The sequence below is a fragment of the Crocodylus porosus genome, unplaced genomic scaffold (genome assembly GCF_001723895.1).
Source record: "Crocodylus porosus isolate Cpor-Errol unplaced genomic scaffold, CroPor_comp1, whole genome shotgun sequence".
NCBI lineage: Eukaryota > Metazoa > Chordata > Crocodylia > Crocodylidae > Crocodylus > Crocodylus porosus.
The window spans coordinates 5167525-5194278 of NW_017728922.1; the positions used below are offsets into that span (position 1 = coordinate 5167525).

The 26754-nt window shown below is 49.2% G+C and overlaps 1 protein-coding gene across 4 annotated transcripts in view; it reads right to left on the reverse strand.

Moving 5' to 3' along the window:
* Positions 1-26754, reverse strand: part of SRC (SRC proto-oncogene, non-receptor tyrosine kinase) — a 62709-nt gene that overhangs the window by 22185 nt on the left and 13770 nt on the right. For 2 of the 4 annotated variants that reach the window (XM_019539659.1, XM_019539656.1), the window contains exons 1-4: positions 8932-9023; positions 8615-8682; positions 801-1051; positions 346-445 (exon numbers count right to left, since the gene is read on the reverse strand). In XM_019539659.1, the coding sequence (XP_019395204.1) occupies positions 346-445; positions 801-1041 (341 nt within the window). In that variant the 5' untranslated portion in view covers positions 1042-1051; positions 8615-8682; positions 8932-9023. Of the gene's footprint in view, positions 1-345; positions 446-800; positions 1052-8614; positions 8683-8931; positions 9024-23265; positions 23451-26754 lie in introns of those variants that run through there. The other 2 variants (XM_019539658.1, XM_019539657.1) reach the window with 2 other exon arrangements.

A 26754-nucleotide genomic window follows, 5' to 3' on the forward strand; every position in this document is an offset into this window, starting at 1 on the left:
AAGTTTGTGGAGCTCTTGATAAATCCCCTCCACCTGATGTGGAAAGTTCTCTATGGGCTGTGAGAATGCACAATACCCAGCCCTCCCCAGAGGGACACCACCACAGCAGTAAGATGCAGGGTCTCAGAGGAGCCAGTTCAAAACACCCTACAGAAATATTCAGCACTCTCAGGACAAGGCAAGGTAGGAGATGGCCAAGACAAAAGAGCAACTTTGATAGAGGAATATACATCAGTATGACTCCCCGAGATTAGCCAGTGTCTGAAGCACCCCGATGGGCAGAGGCAGCAAGAATTCAGCCAAGCCAATACATCCCCGATGCAAATGCAGGAGGCAGAAACTTACGTATTATTGACAATTTGGAGGCGTTCCCCTTTTTTGAAGGACAGGTCTGTTTCCGTCCGCGACTCATAGTCGTAGAGGGCTACAAAGGTGGTGACTCCACCTGCAACAAACACCCACACTGAATGAGAGACCCAGCAATATGAGCACACCCCACCCCAAGAAACATTTGCCCCAAAAAGGAGTTAGCTAGAGCTGTGCTACCAGACCAGGGGCTGGGACTAATGGCAGCACTGGTTCAATCAGATTCTCCACTGCAGTCCTCTTTACCCCTAGCAAAAAAGATGCAGAGCCACCATTTTGTAAAAGGCCCCTCTAGGGTAAAATTAAGGGTCTAGGACCCTTCTATAAGAGGACAAAGCCATGCAAGAGCAGAGAGAGGACACACAAAAAGCCCAGAAATGTCTACTCGCCACCTAACAGTCTCAGACATGATACAATTAAAGCATCTTACTGACCCGCTAAAGCCCCTGAGCGTTGGGGGGATGTGACTGTATCAGATGTATTGAAGCCTCCAAAGAGCTTGGATTCAGCAGCCATGCTGCCAAAGGAGCGGTTGGGGGTGCGGTGGGGATCGGGAACAGTGGTCTTGCTGGGTGTCTGCGAGGAAGAGTAACCTCCATGGTGGGTATTTTCTGCAGATTCCAGGCTGCGTCTCCTCTGGCTGGGGTCCTTAGGTTTGCTCTTGCTGCTCCCCATGGTCCAAAGCCTGGAGAGAAAAGACACAGAGGGTTAAAGCAGCTCCCTACAGTTTGTGCAACATAGATGCCAGCCTGCTAGGAACTGAAGCAAAACCGGTACACTTTTCAGACTGGCCAGCCAGCAGCTGACTGACAGCCCAGACATCCCGTCATCACTGCCCTGGAACAGCAATTGAAGCAACTCCAGTTCATTAAATTCAAGCAACCTCCTGCTTTGCTGTCTTAGCTAGTGAAACACTTGCCAAGAGGGGGACTGACACACTGCACTTAGCGAGTGATAATTCAGCTACCAGAAGGAAGCGTACTTAACAGCATTATAATAGAATGACTAATGCCAAGCCCATGCCTTTCACAAGCATCAAACTATACAGGGAGAATAGTGGAAACTGTTCTAGCCATGGAGTTCATATTCAGAGTTCAGGAGTGTTCAGATCTACTTGGGCTGGCAGAACATAGCTAGCAGAGTTTTGGTGTGATTAGGAAGATGACAACCAATCATCCCAAGTTTTCCTATGAAATATCACGGATCTTTATGATTCACAAGCAGTCAGGACCTCAGACGATCTTCCTCAACTTAGCTAGCAGAAAAGAGAAATCTATATCCCAATACTGGACAGAGAACCAGCCTTTTCCTTAGCAGATGCACCGGGTGTGTGATAGATGGCTGACACGCATCCTTCAGAGAGTAGCAGCCCGGATCCTAGGGGAAGGCTCAGGAATACATATCTGAGGTGCTCCACCAACACCATCTTCCCAAAAGATGGCCTTTCTCCATGTTCCTCCCACCTCACCCCAAGTCTTTTTCGGTGCTATAAGAAGTCTGGCCTGTCCCAATTTCAAAAGAGACAGATCAGCATCGCAAAACCGGAGGTCACAAGAGCACTGAGGGGGTCCTTGTCACTAGTCCTCACATTCTGATCCCATAATGTTGCATTCCTCCTAGGATGTCTGATGGGACACCAGCAGGCATTAAACACTTCAACTTTGCATAGACAGGTTTTGTTATTCACAAGGGCTCCATTCAGTGCTATAGTGAATGAATAGGAGCCCAGATCAGGATCCACAAATTTTAATGAGAGAGAGAGATACTCAACAGCTGGATCATCCTCTTCTTCTACAGGGCAGGGTTTCTAAAAGCTCAGGAGATTAGCAGATACTCCAACTGCCAGGGAGTGCAGGAAGTGTAGTACACTAAACCCCTCCAGAAGTTCAGTGCATTTAAAAAGACTTCGAAGCATTTTAGGCAGTTAGCAGCTGAACTCTAAAGACCAAGGGATCTATGCTTTATATACAGTCATTTCTTTTTTTTCCTTCCACTTGAGATGATGCTCTATAAATACCTTGAAGGTAATGATATAAATGAAGGAAGGGAATTAGTCATGGTCTCCAAAGATGATACGATGCACAGCAGTGTTCTGAAGCTATGGAAGGAAATATTTAGGTTAGATCACTGATGGGGAGTGAAGTGTTCTTAATAAGCAAAAGCAATTGGACACAGCAAGAGGAACTGGCAGAGATGCCTGCAGTGCAGAGATGTGAGGGCAGGTTAATTGAAAGGGTATGTACAAGGAGAGCGCTAGAGGCCAGAAAGAACAAGTAGAATGCTTTTCTGACCCCACTTCTCCAAACCTCAATGTTAAGTTCCAAACCCAAAGTTTGTGTTCAGCATTATTTCTACTTATGCTTTCTACAAAGATGAATTAGTTCAGCTGATGGCTCTCGCAAGCGACAGCCAGTACTGCCTACAGGTTAGCAGACATGTTGCCGTGCTAACGGAATAAGTTTGAGCTCTGCATGACAGCATTTTTTCTTACTAAGAGGTCTTTGTACAAAGGCCCAAGCTTTGGTTCTGGAAAAAGCTGATGACATCTGCCTCCTTTCAATTGCCAAACCACTGAGGAGACATCGTCACTCAGACACCCTCCTCCACAAAACCTTATGGCAGCAAAATCAAGCATAGGTGTGAGACACCCCACTGAAGTCAAGCACATGTGCTGGAAGGAGCCATCTCCCTCTGTATGTAGAGGGCTGGGAACCAGACCAAAATTCTCTGCCACCATTAGACCACTTCCCCTCCAAGATGCAATTCCATCCCCACCCGTGAAGTGGAGAATATAGTCCTCTCTCCCTCTTGTGTGGCACTGAGGAATGGAGTGAATCTGGGTCATGCTTAGAGAGCCTCAGGTTGAAGGCCTTTCCAGATTATAAATTGTGAGCCTTAGGCAACTGAAAGCTAACTCCCACAACAATGCCCTCTCACAGGGAATGTAGGGCTGAAGGTGATCTCCTCCTGCTCCCCATTCAGGGGAATGGGGTCCTTCTTCAATGCACATATTAGTGGAAGAGCAAAACATAAGAGGCTGTAATGAAACTTCAGGGAAAGCAGATACTCCAAAAACAAGAAAACCCCCAAAAATAACAACAACAACAAAAAATGAAGAAGTTCAAGTTCTGCTCACACCCAAATTCAGCCTCTCTTCCCTGCCTACCTCAGGTCACCAGTCTCCCACTACTGGATTCTCCCCAGCTAAATCCATCTATATGCAGAAGGAGGAAGAGGAACTCACCATACCCTGGAAAGGATAGGGCTGAACTACGCTGCTTGTGACTGTTCACGCAGCACTGGAAAACAGGGACCAGATCCGACTTAGAATTTCCCCTAGAAACTACACTTCCCCAAATGGAAAAAAGACCAAGCCTTGTTACATAGCACGCATCTGCTTTTGGGTGTGCATGAACATAACAGAGCAGGGGGTTTCCCAATTGTTCCAAGTCACTTATTTTGGCCCAGTTAAAGAGATATTGTGACCAATGATAGGGGTCACAGCCCAAAGTGAACCCTACTGTAACTAATTCCATCTTACCAGCAACCTCGGTCTTTGCCCCTTTACATAGATCCTGAGAAGACAACTCCCAAAGTATTTCACTGGGACTGTGTAGGGCACGGGCGGGCAATTATTTCAGGCAGAGGGCTACTTACTGAGTTTTTGGCAAGCCATTGAGGGCCGCATGACAGGCAGCCAGGGACAGATAAATATTAATTTTCTAAATTATTGGGGGTCCCCGTGGGCTGGATACAATGGCCTGGCAGGCCGCATCCAGCTCGCATTTTGCCCACCCTTGGTCTAGGATCAGCATGTGGGGATGAAACAATGGGCCAAATTCTTTCATAGTTTAACTTTCAAAATAAGTGGCCATTACACCAGCAGCAAATTCAAGTTAGGTAACTCGCACAACAATGCCCTCTCACAGGGAATGTAGTGTTGAAGGTGATCTCCTCCTGCTCCCCACTCAGGGGAACGGGGTCCCTCTTCGGTGCGCATATTAGTGACTGAATCGCCGCTAGCAAAATAGCCTGACCGTTCCATTCTCACTGAAGTTAGAAGGGCACACTGGAGTTATGCCTTGCTTGAAAGTACACACCCAGAGTCAGATGTGGCTACAAGCACCGGCCTCTTTGAGGTGAATTACACTTCTGGAGATACCCATTATTCGAACAGCCCACTTGTATGTTTCCCTCTGCTCCAAGTTACAGTTGTCCCCCGTCTCCCCCCAAACAAAACACAACAAAAAGCCTTACCCAGCTCAAAATATACATCCTTATCTCAAGTCCCAGAAGGCACAGTTAGTTCTGATGCCCTTGGCTCAGTCTCCTGGGGGACATTGCATGCAGTGATGAGGGCCGTAGCCCAGTCTACTGTGTCTGCATAGGTACTTGGAGATGGGGTGCTCCTTGCCATCCAGAATGGCGCTAACCAGTTCAGCTTATTTTTACCACCACTGACAGATTTTCTTCACACAATAGGACCAGTCCTATAAGTGTGACAAGCTCCATGCAGCTGAAGATGCTGCGGGTCACGAGACAAGTCCCAGCCAGCCTTCCACTGACAGGCCGAACCAAGGGAAAGGGGATTGTGGTTGCCGTGGCAATCTTGATGGTCATTTATTTCACTTAAGGTCTTTTGGTCCCATCAGTCCCGGCAGGGTCTCTCACAGAAGACTCCTTGTCCAGCAAAGGCCCTAACTGGCAGACAGAAGTCCTTGATTTTCTCCTCCCCCATCTGCTTCAAGCCACTGTTCCATGGCATCAGTCCAGGTTGCAGGCCTCAGCTGAGCAAAAGCCAATATTCAGGTCTGGCTCTACCATGCAGTGCACCATGAAGTTCCTTAAGGCAGCACAAAGAAGGTTGCAGCACAACATACATCATGGAGGTACACGAACTCCAAGCCAGGGTCGGTACAGGCCAAGAGCCTATATGGCACAAGTAGTCACTAGAGGGAGGACTCCATACTTGGCACAGGCAAAGATCCCCATTTGTGCTGTGGTGACCTGTGGCAACCCCTGTCCTTCCCTGGGTTTACCACTTTAAGAAGGATCCATTAGCTTTGTGCTGAATCACAGAGAGTACACTGCTCTGACAAGGCCCAATTTGGCATCTCCCTTACGCAGACTTCTAGGCTTTGGCTGCAAAAACTGAACACAAAAACCTAGGAAGCGCTGCAGGGTACTGGCTCGCACTGTACTGTTTTGCTGGGACAAGAGAGAGTGCAGAGGCAGAAAGGGATACTGGGCCATTGAGCACGATGCATGGAGGCAAAAATAAAAAGAGAGTCAGGATGGAGGATATGAGTGAGGAAAGTCTCAGAAGGTATGGAGCTGGTGGAGGGAACAGACATGTACCTCAGTCCTCTAAGGGAGTCACCCTTCCTTTGCTCAACATAGACTTGACACTTTCCAAGCTCTGTGCCGTCTCTGGTTACAGGTCAGCCCCTCTCTGTGCTGCCTCAACACAGCCCACCCCTGCCAATACAAACCCATTACCTACCACAGGGAGCCTGAACTACAAGTAGGGCTGAACAACAGGTTCACACATCATTAAATCTAAAATCCCTTTGTCAGGGTCACAGAAATTTGGGGAAGGAGGGAAAAGGCCTCTGGAAAAGAGACTCCTTCCTTCACACAAGTGAATGCCTCGGGTCCAAGCAATGCACCAGCGGGAGCCCCACTGAGCGCCTCAGACATCTGTTGTCTATACAGCAGATGAAGGTACAACTACAGTACAGATATGCCAGCCCACAACGCCTTTATATTGCTAGTTCAAGTAACAGTGAAGATATATAGTAACTTCAGCATGAGCTGGAAGATCAAGTACATGCTCAACGGCCCCATCAGGCCTGTGTTGCCCCTTCGTCACTGCCATCATTAGCATAGATCTGGCTCCTGTGGGTAGCCTGCCTTTTTTGTCTGCATAGCTCTATCCTTTGTGGGCAAAGTGGCCGCTGGTGCTCCAGCAAGGTGCTCCTCTCAGCAATGCTGCCGGCTTGTAACTCTATCCCTCCCCACCCAACTCCTTATTCAAAGGATGAGTCACTTCAGGTCACAGAGCAGGCAGCTTTCTCTAATACAGTAGCTCTTAACCACCAGGACCTGTTTGTAAACATCAAATGGCCAGTCCAGATCCAGTGCCCCACACTCAACAACCTGCTGTCCCTGACCCCCAGCCCCCCAAGCATGTAGGGTATGCCCCCCACAAAAAAACCCCCAACCCCTTGAAGGCTGAAACTCCACCAGCCTGCAAAGGGAAAGCCACAAATTCCCCCTTTTTTCTTCTTTAAAGGAGAATCCATTTTTAAAGTTTGTTTGCGACCTCTTCATATATTATTGTGAACCCACTTTTGGATCATGACCCACAGATTGATAAACGCTGCTCCAGCAGATCTTTAAGGACTAAGGGACTGGTTATAGGTGGTTCAAAGGACAGCTGATCCTGGCCAGGAAACCACCACATTCTTGGCAGTCATCACAGCAGGTAGGCAGCTGCACTGATGATGAAATGTGATAAACGACTTAAATTCCAAAATCTACCTGCACAGACTGCAGCAGTATTGTGAAAGCAGCCCTAGAAGAAGCTCGTGATAAAAGCCTGAAAGGGTCAACGCCTATTCTGTAGTCCCAGGAAGGAATGTGCCAAGGTCTCTGAAAGAGAGATCAGTGGCTCTGCCAGGAAGAGGGAGAAAGAATGAGCCACAGAAGAAAAACAGAGGGAGGGGAAAACACGGCAGGTAAATCCAGTGCCCATTAGATAGCAGCTAGGCCAACTCCCTCCTACCCACTCTAGCACCATCTCTTTCAGCCCTGTTAAAACAAGCTTCTGGGAAGTTACCAGCTGAAAGCAGACAATGCTAGCACCAGCAGAACATAGCCTCCCTGGAGAGAGGCTAGCCCCCCCCCCCCGCAAGTCACAGCAGAGCCAGGCAAAACCCTTTGGTGCAGGTACTGCCACTACTGCAGGAAGGAGCCAGCACTGCCAGGGCTCCTGGCCCAGCTTTCCAGACCCTGGTTGCAACACACATGCAGGGAAAACCCAATTTGGTAACTGAAAAAGTATACCAAGATCCTGGGTGCAAAAGATAGATGCTTCAAAACCAGACTCCTTCTCAGCCCGACAGTCATTACTGTGCATTTGTGTTGGTAATGCTGAGTTCAGTCATGGACCAGGGCCCCAGGGGCACAAACCACCAGCTCCAGCCCCAAGGAGCTTACAGGCTAAGCTCAGGTTCCAAACTCTACACAAACTATAAGACTATCACCCATGGGCACATCTCCACTGAAAAAATGCACTGCAGGGTACAGTAGGCTGGGTAATTAGTATGTAGGCAGGGTTATTGGCTACACAGTAGTGCTATTCCAGTGAAGCACTGCCACTTCCAGAAGCAGTGCGCCTGGAACGGTGCAATGCACTCGAGCCTGCCCCCACCTGGAATGGTAAATTTGTCAAGAAGAGCAAGACAGCCAAGCTGGGGCAGGGAGAAGAGTGAGATTACTCTGTGACCAGAAGCCGCTTATGAGAACATTTTCTATGCCCTCTCCAATCTCTCTCTCATAATCAAACCACCCCTGCTCCCTGAAAGTTTGAAGCATGCAGCATTAGAGGGTGCATTTGATTATGGGGGGGGAGAGGGAGGGATTTGTCATCCCTGTTGACACCTGGTTTATCGGAGATTAGGATTGCAAGGAATGTTCACCACAATAGGGCTTCCTCCATCCCCCCCAAGGTGAAGTGTAGTGTGATGGAAAGTGGCCAGCATTCCAAAACACTCATTTCTGACTGATTAGACATGGCATAATAAGGCAGGCTTTTCTGCAGCTGGATTAGTACACAAGGCACGTTCAGGCCTGCAGGAGCTCTTACTGTTTCATCTGAAGGGAATAATCATAAGCGACAGGTTGGAGGATATGAGTGTACTGAGCCGTTAGGCCTCAACTCTGTCCCCTACGCCCCAGACAGAACAAGAAGAAATCACAAACAGTTTAAAAACACAGCTGGTGGTGTCTGCTGTGGAGATGCTGACAAAGATGACAAAAGAGACTTCCACCCACAGCAAAGTGTGTTGCTCCATCAATAGCTTCAGGTCCACACACTCCCTGGTATCTGGGCTGAGACTTTGGATCCCAACACCTTTAAGTGGAGGGGTTAGCCTTGGCCTTGTTACAGCTGGTTATATATTAAGTGGTTGAAGTTTAATGCTCCTTTCACCTCTGCCCAACTAAGTAGAAGCATCATACCCACCTCTGTCCAGCTACAGCTTTTGAGGGGTGGGGCAGCAGCAGGTGAATTCAGCTCAGGTCCTCAGGATCCTGAAAGATACAGAGTGTGAAAGGTTAGTACAGGGTCCTCAACACACTGCTCTCTGCTTGCTGCAGATAGGCCCACTGGCTCTCCCTCCCATCTAAGCTCACAGTTCCCTGCACTCCAGATGGAGATCAGGCTGGTGCCTTTTTTCCCCCCCTAGTCTTGCCCTCAGCCACCCTGAGGGAAAGACTGCCTTCATCTAATCTAAAGTCCCAAGCCTCTCTTTTTACTCCCACCTTCTGCAGGCTTGTTACCTTGGCGGCTCCTTGAAGTAGAGGGCAGCCAGCTAACAACCGCCTCCTGATCCCTCATGTGTGAGGAGCGGGATGATTCTCTGCTGCACGTCATTGAATCAAGAAGGAAAAGAAGGGGAGGCTGGTTGGTGGCAGCCCAGAGCTATTGATTGAGCTTGTGTCTGAAAGCCTCTCCGCTTCTGACAGAATACAGTTACTACAAAGCATGAGGAACTATGCCCCGAGAGAACCAAGCTGGCCTCCCTAGTACCCAGAACTGCCGGTTCCTTTTAGGAAGCAGAGAAGTTCCAGCTCAGTGGGTTCACACACAAGCTCCATATTGTACTAACTGAGCAGGGATGTCATGACCAGGGATCTGGGTTTTCTGTTTTCCACGGGAAAAAACAGAAAGCCACGTATTTCCTTCTTTACCAGAGGAAAAGATGGATTTCTAATTTTACTAAAGAAACCGGTGGATTTTGCAGTTTTGCAAAAAGCTCTCTGCAGGCTGGCATTGTTACAGCCTGTAAGAGGGCTAGGAGGGGGTACCATGTACATGCATGGAGAGCAGCTCCCACGGGTAAGTGTGAAGGGAGGCGACTGAGGCCCCCATAGGGAGGGAGGGAGTTGGGCAGGGGTTGGGCTGGGGCTGCTGCCCAGCCAGGCAGTGCATGGGGCTTGGAGCCTGAAGATGCAATACATAGCTGCAGGGCCCTGGCAGGGAGCAAGATGGGGCTGTGGGCAGCTCGTTCGAGGCAGAGGGGGACGGTTCCCCCCACTGCATGCACTCCGGGGGGCCAAACGGACCGGATCTGTTTACAGGGCAGGAGTGGGGGCAGGCTGCCCACTGCAGGCTCAGGCTCCTGCCCTCCCTCGGGGCCTCCAGAGCCCAACCGGTGAGACCCAGTACTGCAGGGCAGAGTGGGGCCACGCAAGAAAGCTGCTTACCGCTGCGAGCTCTGTGCTGCCCTGGTGCATGCTCCCTGCACATGTGGCAGAAGCAGGGGTGGTAGAGCAGGGTTGTGCCCCTCACTGTTGCTGCGCATACAGGGGACTCGTTGCCAGGACAGCATGGAGCTTGCAGCAGAGATCCCTCTGCAGCCTCACTGTCCTGCAGTGCTGGGGTGCACCCACTGGGCTGCAGAGCCCTGAGGGCAGGCAGCAGGGCACCCCACCTCCACCAGGGACCTGGGTCCCCAGCCCTGTAGCCCTGGCAGCTGGGTCCCCTCTCCCCGCTGACAGGGGAGGAAAGCTTAGGGATAGCATGGCTGAGAGCAAAGTACACAGCCCAGCACAGAATTTTGGAGTGGTTTGGCTGGTGTATTTGGACTCACTAAATTGGACTTGCACCACCTGGATCCCATTGATTGAGCATGCTCAGATACTGCCACCACCTGGGAGCAACCTACCCCTGTTTTCCTTCCAGAAGCAAATTTATCGTTAGCCTCCTCAGAAGTATCCTCACACAACATGCACCCAGGCACGTCTCTCCATTTCCCCATGTGTCATGCCTCCAAGTAACTGTCCATGCTGAAATTCTGCCTTTACCCCTGTCGGGGATACCAGGAGGAATGGAGGAGCACTAAAAATTGCTACCTAAAAAACCCAGCAGACACTTTACATTTGCAATAGCATCTTTGAGGGGAACACAAAGCACTTTATGAATCCCCATACTGACCACTCCCAGACCTGCTAAGCCTCAACTGACCTCTAGAACTGGATAAAAAGATTACTGGTGGGGAAAAAAAAAAAAAAAAAGTGTCTGTTGTAGGGAGATGAGGAGGAAGCCATTTCAGAGAAACGTATTGGTCCAAAACTAACCAGGAAGAGTACAGGTATAGGACATGCAGCTGGGAGGCAAGAGACCTCGATTCAGGTTTCTTGCTCTTCATGTTTCAGAGCAGGCACTTCAACATAGGTCTCCCAGTCTAGCTGAAATCCCTTAGACTCACTTATCTTTTCCCCTACCTCCATCTGCCCCAGCTCCTGCAGCTAACAGTGGTAAAAACACTGGTCTGGGCTAGTCACTAGCATTTATAACCATGCTCTGACTAGGGTTAGAAAAGGGTAAGGTCTGGAAGACGGAGACAAAAGATGCTAGTGACCGTCTGTTCCCTTTGAGCTATATAGCTCCTGCCAGCAAATGGAAGACTGTATAAATAGCCAGTGTAGAAAGCCACTATACCTTCTTTCATTGGGTCCTTGAGTATCTAGGACCAAATAAAGCATTTGTAGCTTTCTGCCTGAGACTTGACCCAGCCTGACCTGCTTGGCTTGGGAGTGAATAAGATCAATACAAGAGGGTATATGGCAGAGACTAGAAGTGGTGTTGTGTTATACGATTTAGCGCAGCAGAGGATGGACATCCCAGTGCATCTTTTAACATGCAGCCAATGTATTCCACTGCAGTTTTATTCAGATATCCCTCCCTTCCCCCTGCTAATAAGTTTTGTCACTATTTTTAGTGCATTTGATTAGGATAATAACCAGCTGTTGATTGACAGCTTTTTAAGACTGAACGGTTTGTAATTTGTACTTGACTAATATTCACTAGAAATAATTGCACAGCATGCTGCAAGGTATTTCAAGTTACAGTCTCAACTCAAGACGGCAGTACATACAAATAAGGTTCCCCCCTCCCACACACACTACTGCATTTCACAGGTCTACACAGGTTGTCTCTCTTTGCTCCCCAGTATAATTCAGTATAACAGAGCTGCAAAGTTCTAGAAAGGGAATCTTCCTAGAGCCACCTTTTCAGCAGTTGTCTCCATCTTTGGTTAAAATAAAATGTTTAGAGTCTCACCATTTAGTAAAATAGCCAACTGGTTTGTACTGCACTAAGAGTCACAGGTTGGGCTGGATACTCATGTCCAACAAGGTGACATCAGTAAATTACGATGGGTTTTCTAGTGATACTGAAGAGTAAAATACAGAACAAAGGGTTCAGAGAGAGGAAGAACCTGGATTAGATGCTAACTGGACATAAAGAGTTTGAAGACAGGCCCTTAACAAGGGCCTTAGAGACCTGGGGTAAAGAATCATGGCCCCCATGAAGACAATGGGGCCAGGCCTTCAGTCCTAGGTTCTACTTCCAGCTCTGCCACTGACCTGCTGCGTCAAGTTCCTCCCAACCTCTTACCCTGTTTTCCAGTCTATAGTGTCCACTGTCTGGGAAAGACAACTGCTATTCTCGTGGTAGTTTCTAGTACAACAGGGCCCTAATCTTGGGTGCTACCTTAAATGTGGAAGTTACTAGAAGTGGAAGGAAGGCAAGGAGATGTGGGAAATAACTACTACTCCTTGAAAACTTTAGGTAAGCTGTATAACACCTGCTGCCCTGCTGTCCCACCACGCTGCTGAAACCACTGTACGAGCTCATAGCCTTGTCTACCCTTGTTATCTCCTGTACTTGTCTGGCTGGGTGTCAGCCACAGCGAGACAGGCCAGAAGTTTGCCTAGAGTAGCCAAGGCTAACAATTTTCTGGAGCCAAGAGAGAAGTGAAAGTCAAGCAAACACCCCAGGCATTTCCAAACATGGACTGGCTGGCTCCCCTGGCGCAGATGTCTCATTCTCCAGCTTTCACTTTTATTAACATTGTAAAGAGTGGTGACTACCAGTCAGATTGTGCAGATCCCCCACACCACCCTGGTTGGGACATTTAGAGAAGTTGCGGCCTCCTTGCTAGACTAACAGGAAAATGAGTGAAGAAGTCCAGGAGGCTGTCGACATAGTAGCAATGCAGACATGACAACAATTAGGAGCTTGAAGCACGCACTGCATGGAGACAGACAAATGTACATACCTACATATTATACTTTGGTTGAGAGAGATGAGTTAAGTAACTCCCAGGAAGGGACACCATGTCCTGTTCTGTAAATTTTCTCATCCCCCCCAGTCCCAAATAGCCACATTTTTGTGCAGCCACCTACTCGGGACACTGAAAAAGTAACCATGCTGTTGTCATACAGAAGGAAAAGGGAGACACAGAGGTTAAGGAGTTAATAATCAACAAGACCTCTCCTTTGCTCACAGCCTAGGGGGAGGGGAGGCTGCTTCCCAGCAACCAAAGGGAACATTTCCTCATCTCCATTCCCCCCCCCCCCAAGCTGTGACAGTGATTAAGAGCAATGCACAGGGGGCAGGGAGCTGAAGGGGGAAGCTATGGATAAGCTGAAGCATGCAGTTCCTGCCCTCAAGAGACAGAACAGGGAAGGCCTCAGCAAGTGCCCCCTCCCAAAAAGCAATTAAAACAAGGCGCACACAGCTGGGAAATTCAGCTTGGACCAGACCATGGCGCCGCCTCGCTCCCCCTCCCTGGCTCCACTCCTGACCAGGATGAAAAACTGTTAATTCAAAAGGAGGCATGGGGTGCAAAAAAAAAAGTAGACTCTCCAATGCTCATTGGGCCCTGACAGACATAAGACCTCCCCAGTGCTCCTGTTCCTTGGAATCAGCACCCCCCTTTCAGCTCATGCTCCTCTGGGACCCTGTCGCTGCGCTAATACTAGACAGACTCTGTACACAGTGTATCAGGCTGTTCACAGAGCAGCCAGGCTCCCTGGTGTCAAGGGTGGGAGAGGGCTAGAGAGAGATGAGACAACAGCTATCCCAGGAAGGGAAAGTTGTTGCAGGATAATGAATGCATCTCTCATTGGTGAAGGAGCACAACTGTTGGTTGGAGGTCAGGGATGAGGGGCTTAAAAATTAAGCCCCAGCTATGAGTTATTTGTACTGCAGTAGCTCTCCAGCGCTCCAGTCAAGAACCACTGGGGAGGTAGAAGTATACATGCAAAGATGATCTCTGCCCCGAAGAGCCCACAATGGGGTGTGACAGACAGGCTGACACTAGACTTCAGCCTGCTACACACCCAGTGGGTGGGATAGGAGTCAGACATGTTATAAAAAGTCCTACAGAGGGGGAAATTCTCCTTTAGCTAGGAACAGAATAGCAACCCCAACACAACAGTGGGCTTTAATCTGTAGTCATGTAAAAGATAGCTCAATATAATATATAAATCAGCATGGCATGAAGAGCTGCCTTGGCGTATTGTTCAGCCACTCCCTGCCAAGTGGATCCATAAGGATAAATTCCACATCACAAGATAAGACCCACCTTACAGCAACAAAACTAATGATCTCCTGCCCAGAGTTTCCACAGGACAAACAAACCCAGGTGTTAAGGAGGATCAGCCTGGTACTTGCATCTTTCTTGGCACAGAGCAATGGCTGAAGGAATCCAGCTGCCTTCAAAGTACTCTGACTCTGTCAAGTAAGAGACAGACTGGCCCATTGCTCCCAAACATTTCAAGGATAGAATGAAGAGTTGTGAAACCACAGTGATAGGAAACTCTGGGCATGGCGAGGGAGCAGAAGTTATCTGCTTTTGAAAGACCTAGCATGAAACAGTGATTGTAGCCAGACTGAAAACAGAGATACCACATTCCAGTTTCTGTAACAAGAAGGAAGGGACCTTTGAAATACTGCTCTCTGCAAAAAGAGATGCCTCAGTACTGTGCGGTCTGGCTCCCACCCTGCCCAGACACCCCCCCGGCATTGCAGACATTGCAACAGACAGGACTGCAGAGTCTGTCTAGAGCCGTCTACAAGGCCAGAAGTGCCACTACTGACACTGGCATGTAGATCCTATGCGAGGCAAAAAGAGGTCAGTGCCCTTATTACCAGAAAATAGGGAAGGTCCCTGTAGCCTCTGTGGTATTTAAGGCATTTGCTAAACAAAAAACTCCTGTTTTACATGAGCAGCAGTGGTCAAGTGGTTGGGAAGTGCTGCTTCTCCCTTTCCAGCAGTCAGAAACCAGGTGGCAAGGAAGAGAGCTTTTTTTTTTTTTTTTAAATAGGGGTGGGAAACAAGGGCTTCTCCATCTGCTTCTATATAACAGAATCCGCCCTTCATCACCCTGTTCAACTTGTGTTCTGGTAGATGTTGAAACCTTGTTGTATGGTATTGAAATGCTGCAATACAAAAGAGAAGATACCAGAACGCACCACGTCACCACTCATCCCATCCCTGGGGTGGGGGAAAAGAACAGTATCAAGCTGCTACCAGAAATAGGCTTGAATAAAGCCTTGAAGGCACATGCAATGAAATGAAGCCTCATCTGCTTCGCTGGTTTGCAAGACCACAGAGATTAACACACCTGTCTAAATGTCAAACTCTAGACAGGACAGAGGAGACTACACACAAGAGCAAGAGAAAGCAGCAAGTCTCGCACAGCAGACAGTGACAACAGAAACTAGGATCCGCCACACTAGGTTTTAAAGCGTGGAACAGACCAGAGACCCAGACTTTGCACAGCACATCCTGTCCACTGCATCTGTGATTCCAGGATGTTTCCGTCAGGTGTGGCCAAAACAGGTGAGAATTGACAGGATAGATCTGCTCAGGGATAAAGCAGAAATGCACAGTGGGCCATGTGAGATAATAGGGCAGTATTCAAGCAAGGGACGGCAGATCCAGCATGCACTTTACCATCCCGTTTCTCCACTGCCAACAGAAAAAACACAAAAGAAAGCATGGCTGCCACTTACTGTCTATGGCTGCACAGACATGAGGGTCAACAGCAGCAGTCTCTATGCTGCACATGGAGCAGCACATTAAGGCAGACATGCTGCTGGAGATTAATTCCACTTGATCTACACTGTAGTAGTCTGGATCTAGGGAACACTAGGAGGATGTTATCTGCATGCGGTCACTAGCCCTTTTCTCAATGACTGTGCTCTTGTTCCAAAACATCCCCCCACTGTCACTCTCCCGCCACCCCTTCCCAGGATGCCTCAGCTGTCATTTTTGTTCTCAATACAATCCTGCCCTCCATTCACTTCAAACTATGGTGACAAACGCATCCCTCTCACTGTTTTTCTCACACAGACTCAGCACAAGCCACAGGCGATGTTACCATGGGTTTGAAACTTCCTCACGCCCAGACACAGACCCAGGGCCGAAAATATTTTTTAATTTAACTTTTGTGACAGCCAGCATGGAGATAGGGATCCCAAAGCTTTAATGTTTCTGATCTTCACGAAGATGAGTTGGGGAGTAGTACCGCGACGGGAAACTCACCTCAACCGCAACCTGAACAAGGATCATATCATCTCACAAGAACACACATGCACACCCCGCCCCACCCCTGCATGCTTAATAGTCCTGCAAGAGGTTAGAGAAGTCTCAGCCAAGTGCTTGGATCCAAGCCATGAAAGAAGTTTGGGCAACTCAAGATCCAACTCTTTGTGGTCCACGGCTAAGGCAAAGGACCAAACCAACCTCATCACAGGGAAGTGGCAAAACTCAAGCACCGTGAGGTTAGGTCAAAGGGCACTTACGCCAGAACCCCCTATAGAAGAAATTGTTCCCAACCCTTTACCCATCACCACCATGGTTAGCTCAACTCAAAATCACTTTGCCCAGGGCTGGAGAGCTAGGGCACCTATGTACCAGACATCTGCTCTGACATGTCCTAATTAGCAGATTTGTTTCACTGGACACAAACTGGCAAGCTCCAGCAGCCTCTGTGTCAGATCTATTCAGCTTTAACTAAAGCTCGTCAAATTAACTTTAGTTAAAGCACCCCCGTCACCATTCTGAAGCATGGGATGCTGAATAGATGCAACATTGCAGGTGTTTTCATTAGAGTGGCTCCAAGAGCTGCTCTAATTAGAAGTGCCCCTTCCAACCTGGAGCACGTGTACAGACACCCAGATTCCACTCCAACACTTGTTGGCTGGGTTGCAGGGCTTCCAAATAGAGTAGTGATGTAAAAGACTGTACCATGACATTTTAAGAACCAGGCTGTAGCCGATTATAGCATGACCAGTCCCAGGCATTCAAAAGTACTCTGTCAAGCCTTCTAAAAAACATGATTTGAGGACAAGAAACAGAAGGTTGCTTTTTTCCACCCCCCTTTACCTCCTGGTGTGAGCCTGGCAGACATCCTAGGGGACACAGATTCAAGCCTTTTCTGCCAACAATATGGGCTAAAAACTTCTTTTTTAAAAAAGAAAGCAGAGATTTTCCCCCCAGAACCACCTGACTCCACAAGCTGGAGATTTAAGACTCTTGTCAACATGGTAAGAGTTGACACTACTGGGCTTTAGCAGCACCAGCAGGAAAGCCTTTCCTTTCAGTTCTGTCCAGCAATTATATTTCAAGAAGACACATGAGTAAAGGCATTGCCATTAGTTATTTTCATCCATAGCAACATAGCTTTCCTCCTCCATCCAACCTAATCTAACTAAAATGTCTCCAAGATAAAAAAAACAAATAGAGGGGGCTGTGTGTGGGGGGGAGGAAACCGTTTATGCACACAGCAATGCCTCTCCTTCCCACAGGACCAGAGCCAAATAACCCAAGGTATTAAAAAGTCTAGCCCCACCCACCCAATCCTGTCAGCTCAAGTTAAAATTTTAAGCCATCTTAATTAAGGCTACAGAACCAACTAGAGCAGGGGCCAATGGGTCAGAAAAAGGGAAAAAAAGATAATTAAATTAACAAGTGAAAATTCACTCCATCCTCTTCCCCCACACACAGAGCAGGGAGGCATTTAAAATGAGGTATGAATTAAATGCCTTCGCAGAGAGACTGAAATTGAATCAAGAGTTTTGGATGTTTATCTGACCAAGAAAAATAGCGAGCACAAACACACGCACACAAATCTGCATAATCTCATGCTTTATTGGGGCTGGGCTCATAACTGATTGCTTAGTGTCAGTAATACTGCATGCAACAATGAGTCTTGTTTGTAGCAGATACTGTTTCCCTGTCCCCCCCACCCCCTTTTTTTTTTAAAAAACATATCTGGCTCATGCTTTGGAAGCCTCATTCCAAAAATTCCTGCCAAAAAAGGAACCCTACCTAACTGTGGCCTGGATGACTATTGTGCCATGTGTAGACATTGGCAGTTCAGGGCCAACCCCAGCAGTCATAGTTTGGCTTGCGGAGAAGCTTTGGAACTACCTGGAGGCAGGCACAGCTCCATGCAACACATCCGTAAGCATCCAACAAGAACTGCTGCTGTCAGAGGCTTCCATCCAACCACAAGACAGGAAAACCTGCACAATAGTCATCCAGGCCACAGTTAGGTAGGGTTCCTTTTTTGGCAGGAATTTTTGGAATGAGGCTTCCAAAGCATGAGCCAGGTATGTAAAAGAAAAGGGGGGGAGGGAAGAAAAGGAAAGAGGGAAACAGTATGTGTTCCAAACAAGACTCACTGTTGAATGCAGTACTGCCAACACTGAGCAATCAGTTTTGAGCCCAGCCCCAAAGAAGCACGAGAGACATTTTAAAAAGAAGCAAGCTAGACTTGGGGTGTTTTTCGGCTCTCTAGCTTTGAACCTTCAGTCCCATTTTTTTTTTTTTAACTTCTCCCTTTAGCTGCAAAAGCAAGAAACACAGCTTTTACTGAAAAAGAGAGAATAGTGTGTACAAACCCTAAGACTCCAGGAGCTGGAAGAAGGTTTTGAAAGCAATACTCTGTATTGGGGCATCAGTGATAAGAGTCCTCAGGGTCAGCCATGCTGGATACCATCAAGACTCCAGCTCAGAACAAAGCACCCCTCAAAATGGCCCTGAGATTCAGTCATAGACAAGTAGAGCTGGAAGGGATCTCAAAGTCATCTAGCCCTTGCTCAACCCATGACATGCTCAGGGCAGCAGCCATCTCCTTGAGTCCCATGTAGTTTTGAAGCGAAGTGTTTGGAGACCCCCACACTTTTAAACCACTTCAAAGAAAGTTTCCAAAAGAGTCAAGAACTTGTCTTTTGGAAGCCAGGGACTCAAGTTAAGTACCCAAAGCCTCACCTTGACATTTGGACCGGTGCATTATATTGACATGTACCAATGATGAGCTGCTAAGTTTTGCACAGGTCTTCGGAGAGACACTGTGGAACAGGTCACAACAGTTACGGTCCAGCTTGTCCCCACTGGGAACGCCATGCAGCAGGACGCGCCAGGCTCAAGTGGCCACACCGGATGGGAATTCTGGCACTGGGCCTGCTGATCCCCTACATCAAGCACTGTTCTGTTGCATGACAATCTTGAGGGAAAATAAGCCAAGCTCCTCTCTCAGACAAATGAGTCACTAGCATCCTAACCAGACTTTGCCACACTTGCTGATCACAGCGTGAAGCATGAGGAGGAAGCAGCAAGAGGAAAAAAAAAATAGTGGTTGTTTCTTACGGGTAGTAACGCAGACTCAAAAGACCGAGAAACCAAAAGATTACTGCTAGAGCTGGATAAAGCCAACTTGACACTGGCGCTTCCTCCAGCCCGTTCAACATACCTGAAACAGCCAAACGTCCCCGTTATTCTAGTCCCAGATGTCTGGGCAAAGGTAGCCAGTCCTGGTCCACTAGACTATTACCTAGTGCTGGCAATATTCAGTCACACAGACAGACACGCTCTTCTTAGGTGGGTGTTGGTAACAGCCTCCAAGCTTCGTTACTCTTGGGTGGAACCAGTCCATTCTCAGGTCTGTTACAGAGACCACTGCTCACCCTGGTCCATCAAGTATTGCACGCAATCACACCATCCCTGATCCATGCCATCTCCAGCATCAGCTGAAGGGCAGCTGTGAGGAGACCCACTGTCGACAAAGAGTCAGCACCAGGTCTGTTTTATTGGAGCAGACAGGGAAACAAAGCCTCATGGGGGCTCACTCAGTCTAGGGGCAGAGCAAATTAATCCATTTCACTTCAGTCTTAACCTTGGGACTTGACCCTAGCTCTCAAGAAGGAAGAGGCTGGTCTATTAGTCTCATCTATACCAACCCCACCAGCTATGAGACTCCGATTCCTTTGCTGTACTATCTGTTCCCCACAGTAATTGCTCTCCCTCACCAGAGGTTTGCTCCATCCTTGGGCCAAGGGACCCCTGCCCACATGTCTTTCACCTGCAGGAATTCTCCATGAACATGGACAGGAGGTTCCACCATGAACACTCAGAAAACAAGACTTCCTATAACAGTTGCCAGTGCACTGGAGCACTTCAACCCTCCCCAAGCATCAGCCAGCGCACCCTGCCTTCCCGTCTTTTTTCAGACTAGCCAAGCAATGAAACAGTGACAAGTCAGCCCCTTGTGCTGTTCAATGGCCCTTTGTGCGCGATGCCTGCCTGGGTGTGAAAGGGGGCTTCAAGATGGATGCTTTAATGCAACGGCTTTTAAAAGCAGGGGTGGAAAGCAAAACCCAGGCGCTGGTACTCCAGAGGTCCGGCCAGTGAGCACTACAGCGATTCCAGGGAGCTGATAGCAGCACAGGCAGTGTTCACTGGAACCAAGGGAAAAACAGGCTCTGAACTCTGCCCAGTTTCAGCTCAGATCTGATCAGGCAGCACTAATGCCTTGTCACAGTGAACAGCCAGCTCCCAAGGAACCTCCACCGGGGCCAGAGTGAAGGAAGACAGTGCTCCCCTCCCGGTAGCTGTGCCCAGGCAGAGCCCATCTACCCAGGCCTGAAGGGGTGTGTGTGAGGCAGGGAAAGTAGAGCTGGCAGCATGGCAAATATCCTGAGCTTGTTTTGCAGGGCTTAGGAGAACTGCCATGCAAGGAGCTGTGGGCCAAGGCAGGGAGGGGGAATGGAGCTTAATCTCTGAGCCAATCTCATCTTAGAGCTGGAACCAGGAAGGCTGCCCTGTCACAAGCTTTGCTCCAAGTTTTAGGTTTGAAGACAAGATTTGGTGAAGTGGCAGGATTTACACCTGTTTTGGTGCTCACAGGATACACCAGATGTGTCATGCAGATGAAGCCAAATCTGCCACCCAGCCCTCCATTCACTCAAAGGATTGGGGGGGAGGGGGGGGCAGGGGACTCAGGGTCCCCCTCCCAACCAAGCCAAACCTGGACAGAATTTTTCCTGAGACAAGGTTTTCAGGTTGTCCTGGCTCCTCTGTAAAACCCTGACAGTTCATATGGCTCTGTACAAAGCCCAGCTGCCTGGCAACAGTGAACCTCCACAGTGAAGTGCTCTCTAAACAGCATCATCTTGGGAGGCAGGTTTAGCAGCCAAGAGAGGAGAGCAATAAACCCATCTAAGGGCAGCTCTGGAAGCCATGAACAGAGCTCATCCGGAGAGCAGTAGCATAGACACCACACACAAACGAATGCTGCAGGATCTCTGCCGACATCCTCCAGGACAGAGTTACATTTAGGAAGAAAATAAAAGAGAGCCTCCAGTTTGCTCTTATTTCTCTTTTAGACCTTTCCTCCCCCACCCCACCTTTTGCTTTCACAATAGACAAGTTTCCAAGTCCTCTGGTCTTTGCACCTTCAAATCCCACTGGGTTCCTCACTCAGCATAAGATGGGAATGAATGACCCATGGATACCGCTTTCTAGGAAGAGGGAAGGGCTGCCTAGCAGAAGAAAAACCCAGAAGTTGGAAGAAACATGACCTGGGACTATTCGCAACACTGACATGTCAGCTACCTTAGTGACCAGCACTCCAATGTTAGAGGACAAATTAGTTTAGAGCAGAGAAGGGCATAATACGGCCCACAGGCTGGAGCCAGCCCGCTAAGCACTTTCATCCTGCCCGTGGGACCCACTAACAAATTGTGCCCCACCCAGTCCTTCTGCCCAAAAGGGTGGGAGCAAGTTGCCCACATGTACACCCTCCTCCCCAAGCATACCCTATTGAGCTTCACTCCCACTCTTGTGAGCAGAAGGGCCCTGCCCGGACAGCAGCAGCTTCCGGGAGGGGCTGCCGCTGCTGCAGCCCACCCCCAGGACCGGCTTGGCTTCCCCAGTCTTCTTCTGGCTCTGGCCAGGAGGTAGAAAAGCAGCGGGGGGAGGGCTGCAGCATACAGCCTGGCTGGGCAGGGTACAGGAGTGAAGGAAGGTGCGGGGTGTAAGGACCCCCCTCCCCACACTACCCCCACCTGATACACAGCCCTGGCAAACTGTGGCAGCAGCAACAGTAGTAGGTGGGGGCGCTCAGGGCACTCATGCCTGGCACAGGCTCCCAGCAGGGCACGGCTCCAGCCAGCACTGCACACCACAGTGAGGAGTTCAGTGTCTGCCAGGCAGTCTGCATCAGCAGCGCTCCCCACACTTGCTGGGCATGGGAGGGAAGCCCCAGGCACACTGGAGCCGGCTGCCTTCCCATCAGGGCTATGGGGTACAAGAGGGAAACCCCAGGCACACTCCGTTGTGGGGCAGGGGAGGCAGGCGGCTCCAGCTCCTGGGGCTTCCCTCCCGTGCCTGGCAAGGGCAGGCAGCATCAGCAATACAGATTGCCCGGCAGAGGTTGCACTCCTCGCCATGATGCAGAGTGCCCCCACAACATGGGGGGGGGAAGGAGTGTGAGGTCCCCACACCCCTGCACCCTCCTTCACACCCCACAAACCCAAACATACCCTATGCTGTCCCACACACAACCACACCCCCTCACAACCCCCCATCCACATGCCACTGCACATATGCGTGCGCACACCCCCACACAATATATAAGACTAAGAATTTATTTTTGAGTTATTACGCAATCACCTCTATATACAGTAGGCAAACAAGTCATGACAAAAATTTTTTGTAAAATTAAAATATAAGTTATAGTAGGGGTTTGGCTTTGTGTATAGTTTGGGGTTTTTTCTGGTTGTAAGATAGCAACCCTGCTCCCAAAAGGAGTATTTCCAGAAGCAAGGGGAGGGACTTCTGGTAAAAAAGGTCAGGGGTAGGACTTCTGTCCCAAGATGGCAGCCCTCGACAGTTTGCCAAAACTCATTAAGCAGCCCTCCACCCAAAATAAGTGCCTGCCCCTGCTTTAGAGCCTCTAAGGAGTCTTCTACCTCCACCCCCAGGTCCCTCCTTTGTACTCTCTTTTACAATGCCCCAAGTCAAATGAAGTCTTACTGGAACTAGAGGCTCCATCTGAGCCTTTTTGCAGTTTTCCCCTGTGCCAAGAGTACTGTGCCACTTGGACATGCAAGCCCAGCAGCTGGATGTGGAAAACAGATGTGCTCACATGGGGAAGCAGGGAGCAAAGCAAGTGCAGGGTCAGTGCTATCAGCCCCTGGGAACCAGGGACATGCACTTGGCTATTTAGAGTCATATCCCCCCTAGCTGCTTCCCTAGACCTTGGGTCAGCATTTGAGGGGAAGCAGCACAGGGAAGCTGGCCTCAGCCACACCACCCTGCCTACAGGTTTAAAAACAAGCAAGGAGCAAAATTTCAAGTTCCTGGCCCCAAAAGCCCCTTTCCTGCTGTGCTCTTTAGACAACAGCAAGAACCCTCATGGCATCCCCCTGCCAGCACATTTGGTCAGTGGCAGAGACCTCCTCTGCCCCCTCACTGCAAGGAGCCCACAGTGCATGCAGCAAGCCTCCCACCAAAAATCAACCTGAATCACCTTGAGTAGATGCACGAGTCTGACTCTTCCAGGCTGGTACAAAGCCCCCTTCCTTTACCGTGTGCAGACATGCTAGCAGCTAATTCACCGCTTCAAGCTTTTTCATCCCTCCCTGGCTTGCCTTCACATTTTCAGGAGGTTTTTGTGGAGTGGAAGGCCTTCCGAGGGCAGGAAAGAGCTCCTTGAAAGCTGTGTTGAGGCACTCAAAAGAAGAGCTCTGTGGAGAGATCCTGCTGTGAGCGATCTGGAGCATCTCCTCTGGCTGGAGGGCTGAACAATACTGCTTTCTTTCCCCTTGTTTACTATGGAAGATTAAAAGAAAGCCAAAAAAAGCACTCCATCCTTCCCCTCCTCCCCACACGGGGGCTTTGATCTTCCAGCTGCAATATGGACGTGAAAGCCAGGCCATCCACCTCACTAATATGCCCAGATCAGTAAACAACCATCTCACTCCTGCCACCTTCAGAGAGGCTTCCCCCACCCCCAAAAGTCAATAATGCTCACTGTTGCTGCATTCTCAGCAGGTGTCTTAAGATCCCTCCCACCCCCTTCTTCAAAAGGGATCCCCTCCCCTCTCTGAGAGCACAGCCTCCTCTATGCTGGTGTTCAGAGAAGAACATGAGGAGTGGGAACCCATGCTGCCAGCATAGCTAGTTAATCCAAAAATTACACTTTCCTTGCAAACAAAAATTGGCTGCAGGAAGGGCAAGTTTTATTGTCCCACTGGTTTGTCCCAGGGAACAGCTAGAATACAGATACTGTATCCAGTGAAAGCGAGGTTCATTGAGTAGATGCATCTATCTTTTATTAGACCAAACGGTTTATTATTATTAGTTGGCCTAATAAGAGATAATTGCATCTACTCAAAGAACCTTGTCTTCTTATGTCCTTAGACCAAAAATAACTACAACCAAAAACCCAGCTATCCAGTGAAGGCTCTGGACATCTCACCTTCTAGTTAGGAAGAGACTGGAACAAATCCATCCCCCTGCTAGGTGAGGGCACAACTCCCTCAATGTAGGCACCCAAGAGTAAGCTCAAGATAAATATGAACTTGACCTGATTTAGTGACTTCTGGCCAACAGAACTAGCGTCACAGATCCCAGAACCTGGCATCTTCAGATACCCTTGCCCAGGGTTGTCTTTGCCATGCTCCATCCAGGCAGAGGCTGGGCATTTTACAGAGAAGAAAAAGGCCAGGAAGAAGCCAATGGCCTGTCAGGGATGCAGAGAAACCTCAGAAACTTACTCATGGACACTCAAACCCAGACCTCCCCCATCCTACCACTGACCCAAGTACAGAACTACGCCACCTCAGATAAAACCCAATTCAAGTCTTCACCCATCCCTGGGTCTGTCCTGGCCAGGGGCTTAGGATCTCACTTCTAACTAGGTTTTTATGCTGCAGCCAGCACTGCCATCCACTTCTCTGTGAGAACTTGTCTCCATGGGTGCTTTCTATGCTCTTGTCACATTAATAGTCCCATCCCCTTCAACCAAAAGCCTGTGGAAATAATAAAAACAAGGAAGAGGCCTCATTTGGCTGTGAAAGCAGTTCAACAACTCACTGCCCCAGGCATTTCTGTAATTTCATAGTGCCAAACTGTGCCCACAACAAGGACTGTATTGGCAGCTAGCCAGGTCCCAGAGTCAATGGCAGCCTTTGCAGTCCTCCAGGTGATGACAGAGCCCATGAAAATGCAAGGTTTAACCTTGTCCCAGGCAACGCAGCAACCAATTTCTCCATCCTAGAGAGAAGCGTGTGGATTTCTGTTCCTGTCTATGGAACAAATCTCCTACTCACCGTCATCTTCTGCAGTAGCAGAGAAGCAGATTCAATTTTCTGTGCTGTTTCCACAGAGCTGAGATCTCCATGTGGTTCAAATATAGTTTTCCCAGAACCACTGGCAGGGCACAATGGGCAGAGACCACAACTGAAGAACAGTTTTCAGCCTGTCATGCCTCCCTATGCCAGAGACAGCAGGCAGTGAAAAGAGCACACTGGGAATGCATAGAGGAAGTGACTCAGCCCCAGTGTTACGCAAAGCCAAACTGGTGCTCTCTACCTGCTTGAGCCATGATGAGGAGTCCAGAGGGATGACGCATCCAGCCATCTCATACCCCTTATAGCCACAGGCTAAGCCAGGCATGAAATGTTTCCTGGGCGAGGAAGGAGAGGGCCACAGAGAAGAAACAGGAGTTCTAGGTCTGAGCAAGTTAGAACCATCCTGGTCAGACTGGAGTTGCTGCCTAGGCATTTCCATACTTAAAAGGGACCAGCCAACCCAGCTCAACAAGGGGAGGAATTTCTTCAGGCTTCAACATCCCTGGTGAAACTCCAAACCCAAGAGGCAAAAATCCAGACAAGCTCCCCTGGGGGAAGGGCCTACCAAGGATTGAACCACCTAGTAGTGGCTGCTAAGAATTGCTCTCAGAAACATATAGCACTTGGAGAGAAAAGTGGCACCAAAAGTCATACAGAAATGTTATTACCTGCCCCAGCAAATGGGCTAGAGATTCTCAGTGCACAGCACCCTCCACATTTCAGGCAAAGGGATTTAATTCCATGTTCTCTATTTGCTTCTTTGCTATGCAGACTAGAGCAGAGGTTTTCAGCCTTTTTGGGATCAGTGTACCCCCAGCAGCCAATGTGGAGCAGTGGGAGGCGGCAGAGGGGGGCACACAGCTGAATACAGGAGCAGCAGCAACCATCAAGTACAGGCCCCCCCACTGCCTGTGCCTTCAGATCATGCATGGCAGCACTCCATCCCTACCTGCATACCCCCAGATGACAACCCCTGGCCTAGAGGAAAGGCAGTGGCTTTGCTGCCTCATTTTCCCTCCCATCTGAACAAAGGATTCTACCATCACCTAACTGGCATAAAGCCCAAGGAAAGCTGTGGCTCCAAAGCTCCAGACCACTCCAAACAGGGCACTCCAGGTTTGCTACATCTATATGTGATGGATCTAAAATGAGGTCAGGGCAGAGCCGCCCCCCTCCCCGCAAGAAGGAAGATGCTTTCTGTAAGCCTGAGGCCAAGACCTTGCACGGCAGGGGCCAGCTCTCAGGAATAAGCAGCACGTCTGGAGCAGGTTTCAGAATAGACACAGCACAGTGCAGCTTCCAAGAAGTGCCCTTGTAACTAGGCTGCTGTCAGGAGGCAGCAGGGTAAGGAAGGAGGGAAACAAACAACCAGCAGAAAGACCCCCCCCCCCAGTGCCAAAAGTCATACAGAAATGTTATTACCTGCCCCAGAGAATGGGCTAGAGATTCTCAGTGCACAGCACCCTCCACATTTCAGGCAAAGGGATTTAGGCGAGCATGCAAGGGCAGGCAAGCATGCTCCTAGAAAGACCAGCCACAGAGGAGCAAGAGTGGGCCCAACAGGCACCACAGGGACCCTAGAGCCTCCTTTGCCCCAGTAAAGCACAGAGAAACAGAAAGTGCAGGCAGCCAAGCGGAGCTAGTTATTAAAGCTTCTGTGTCGA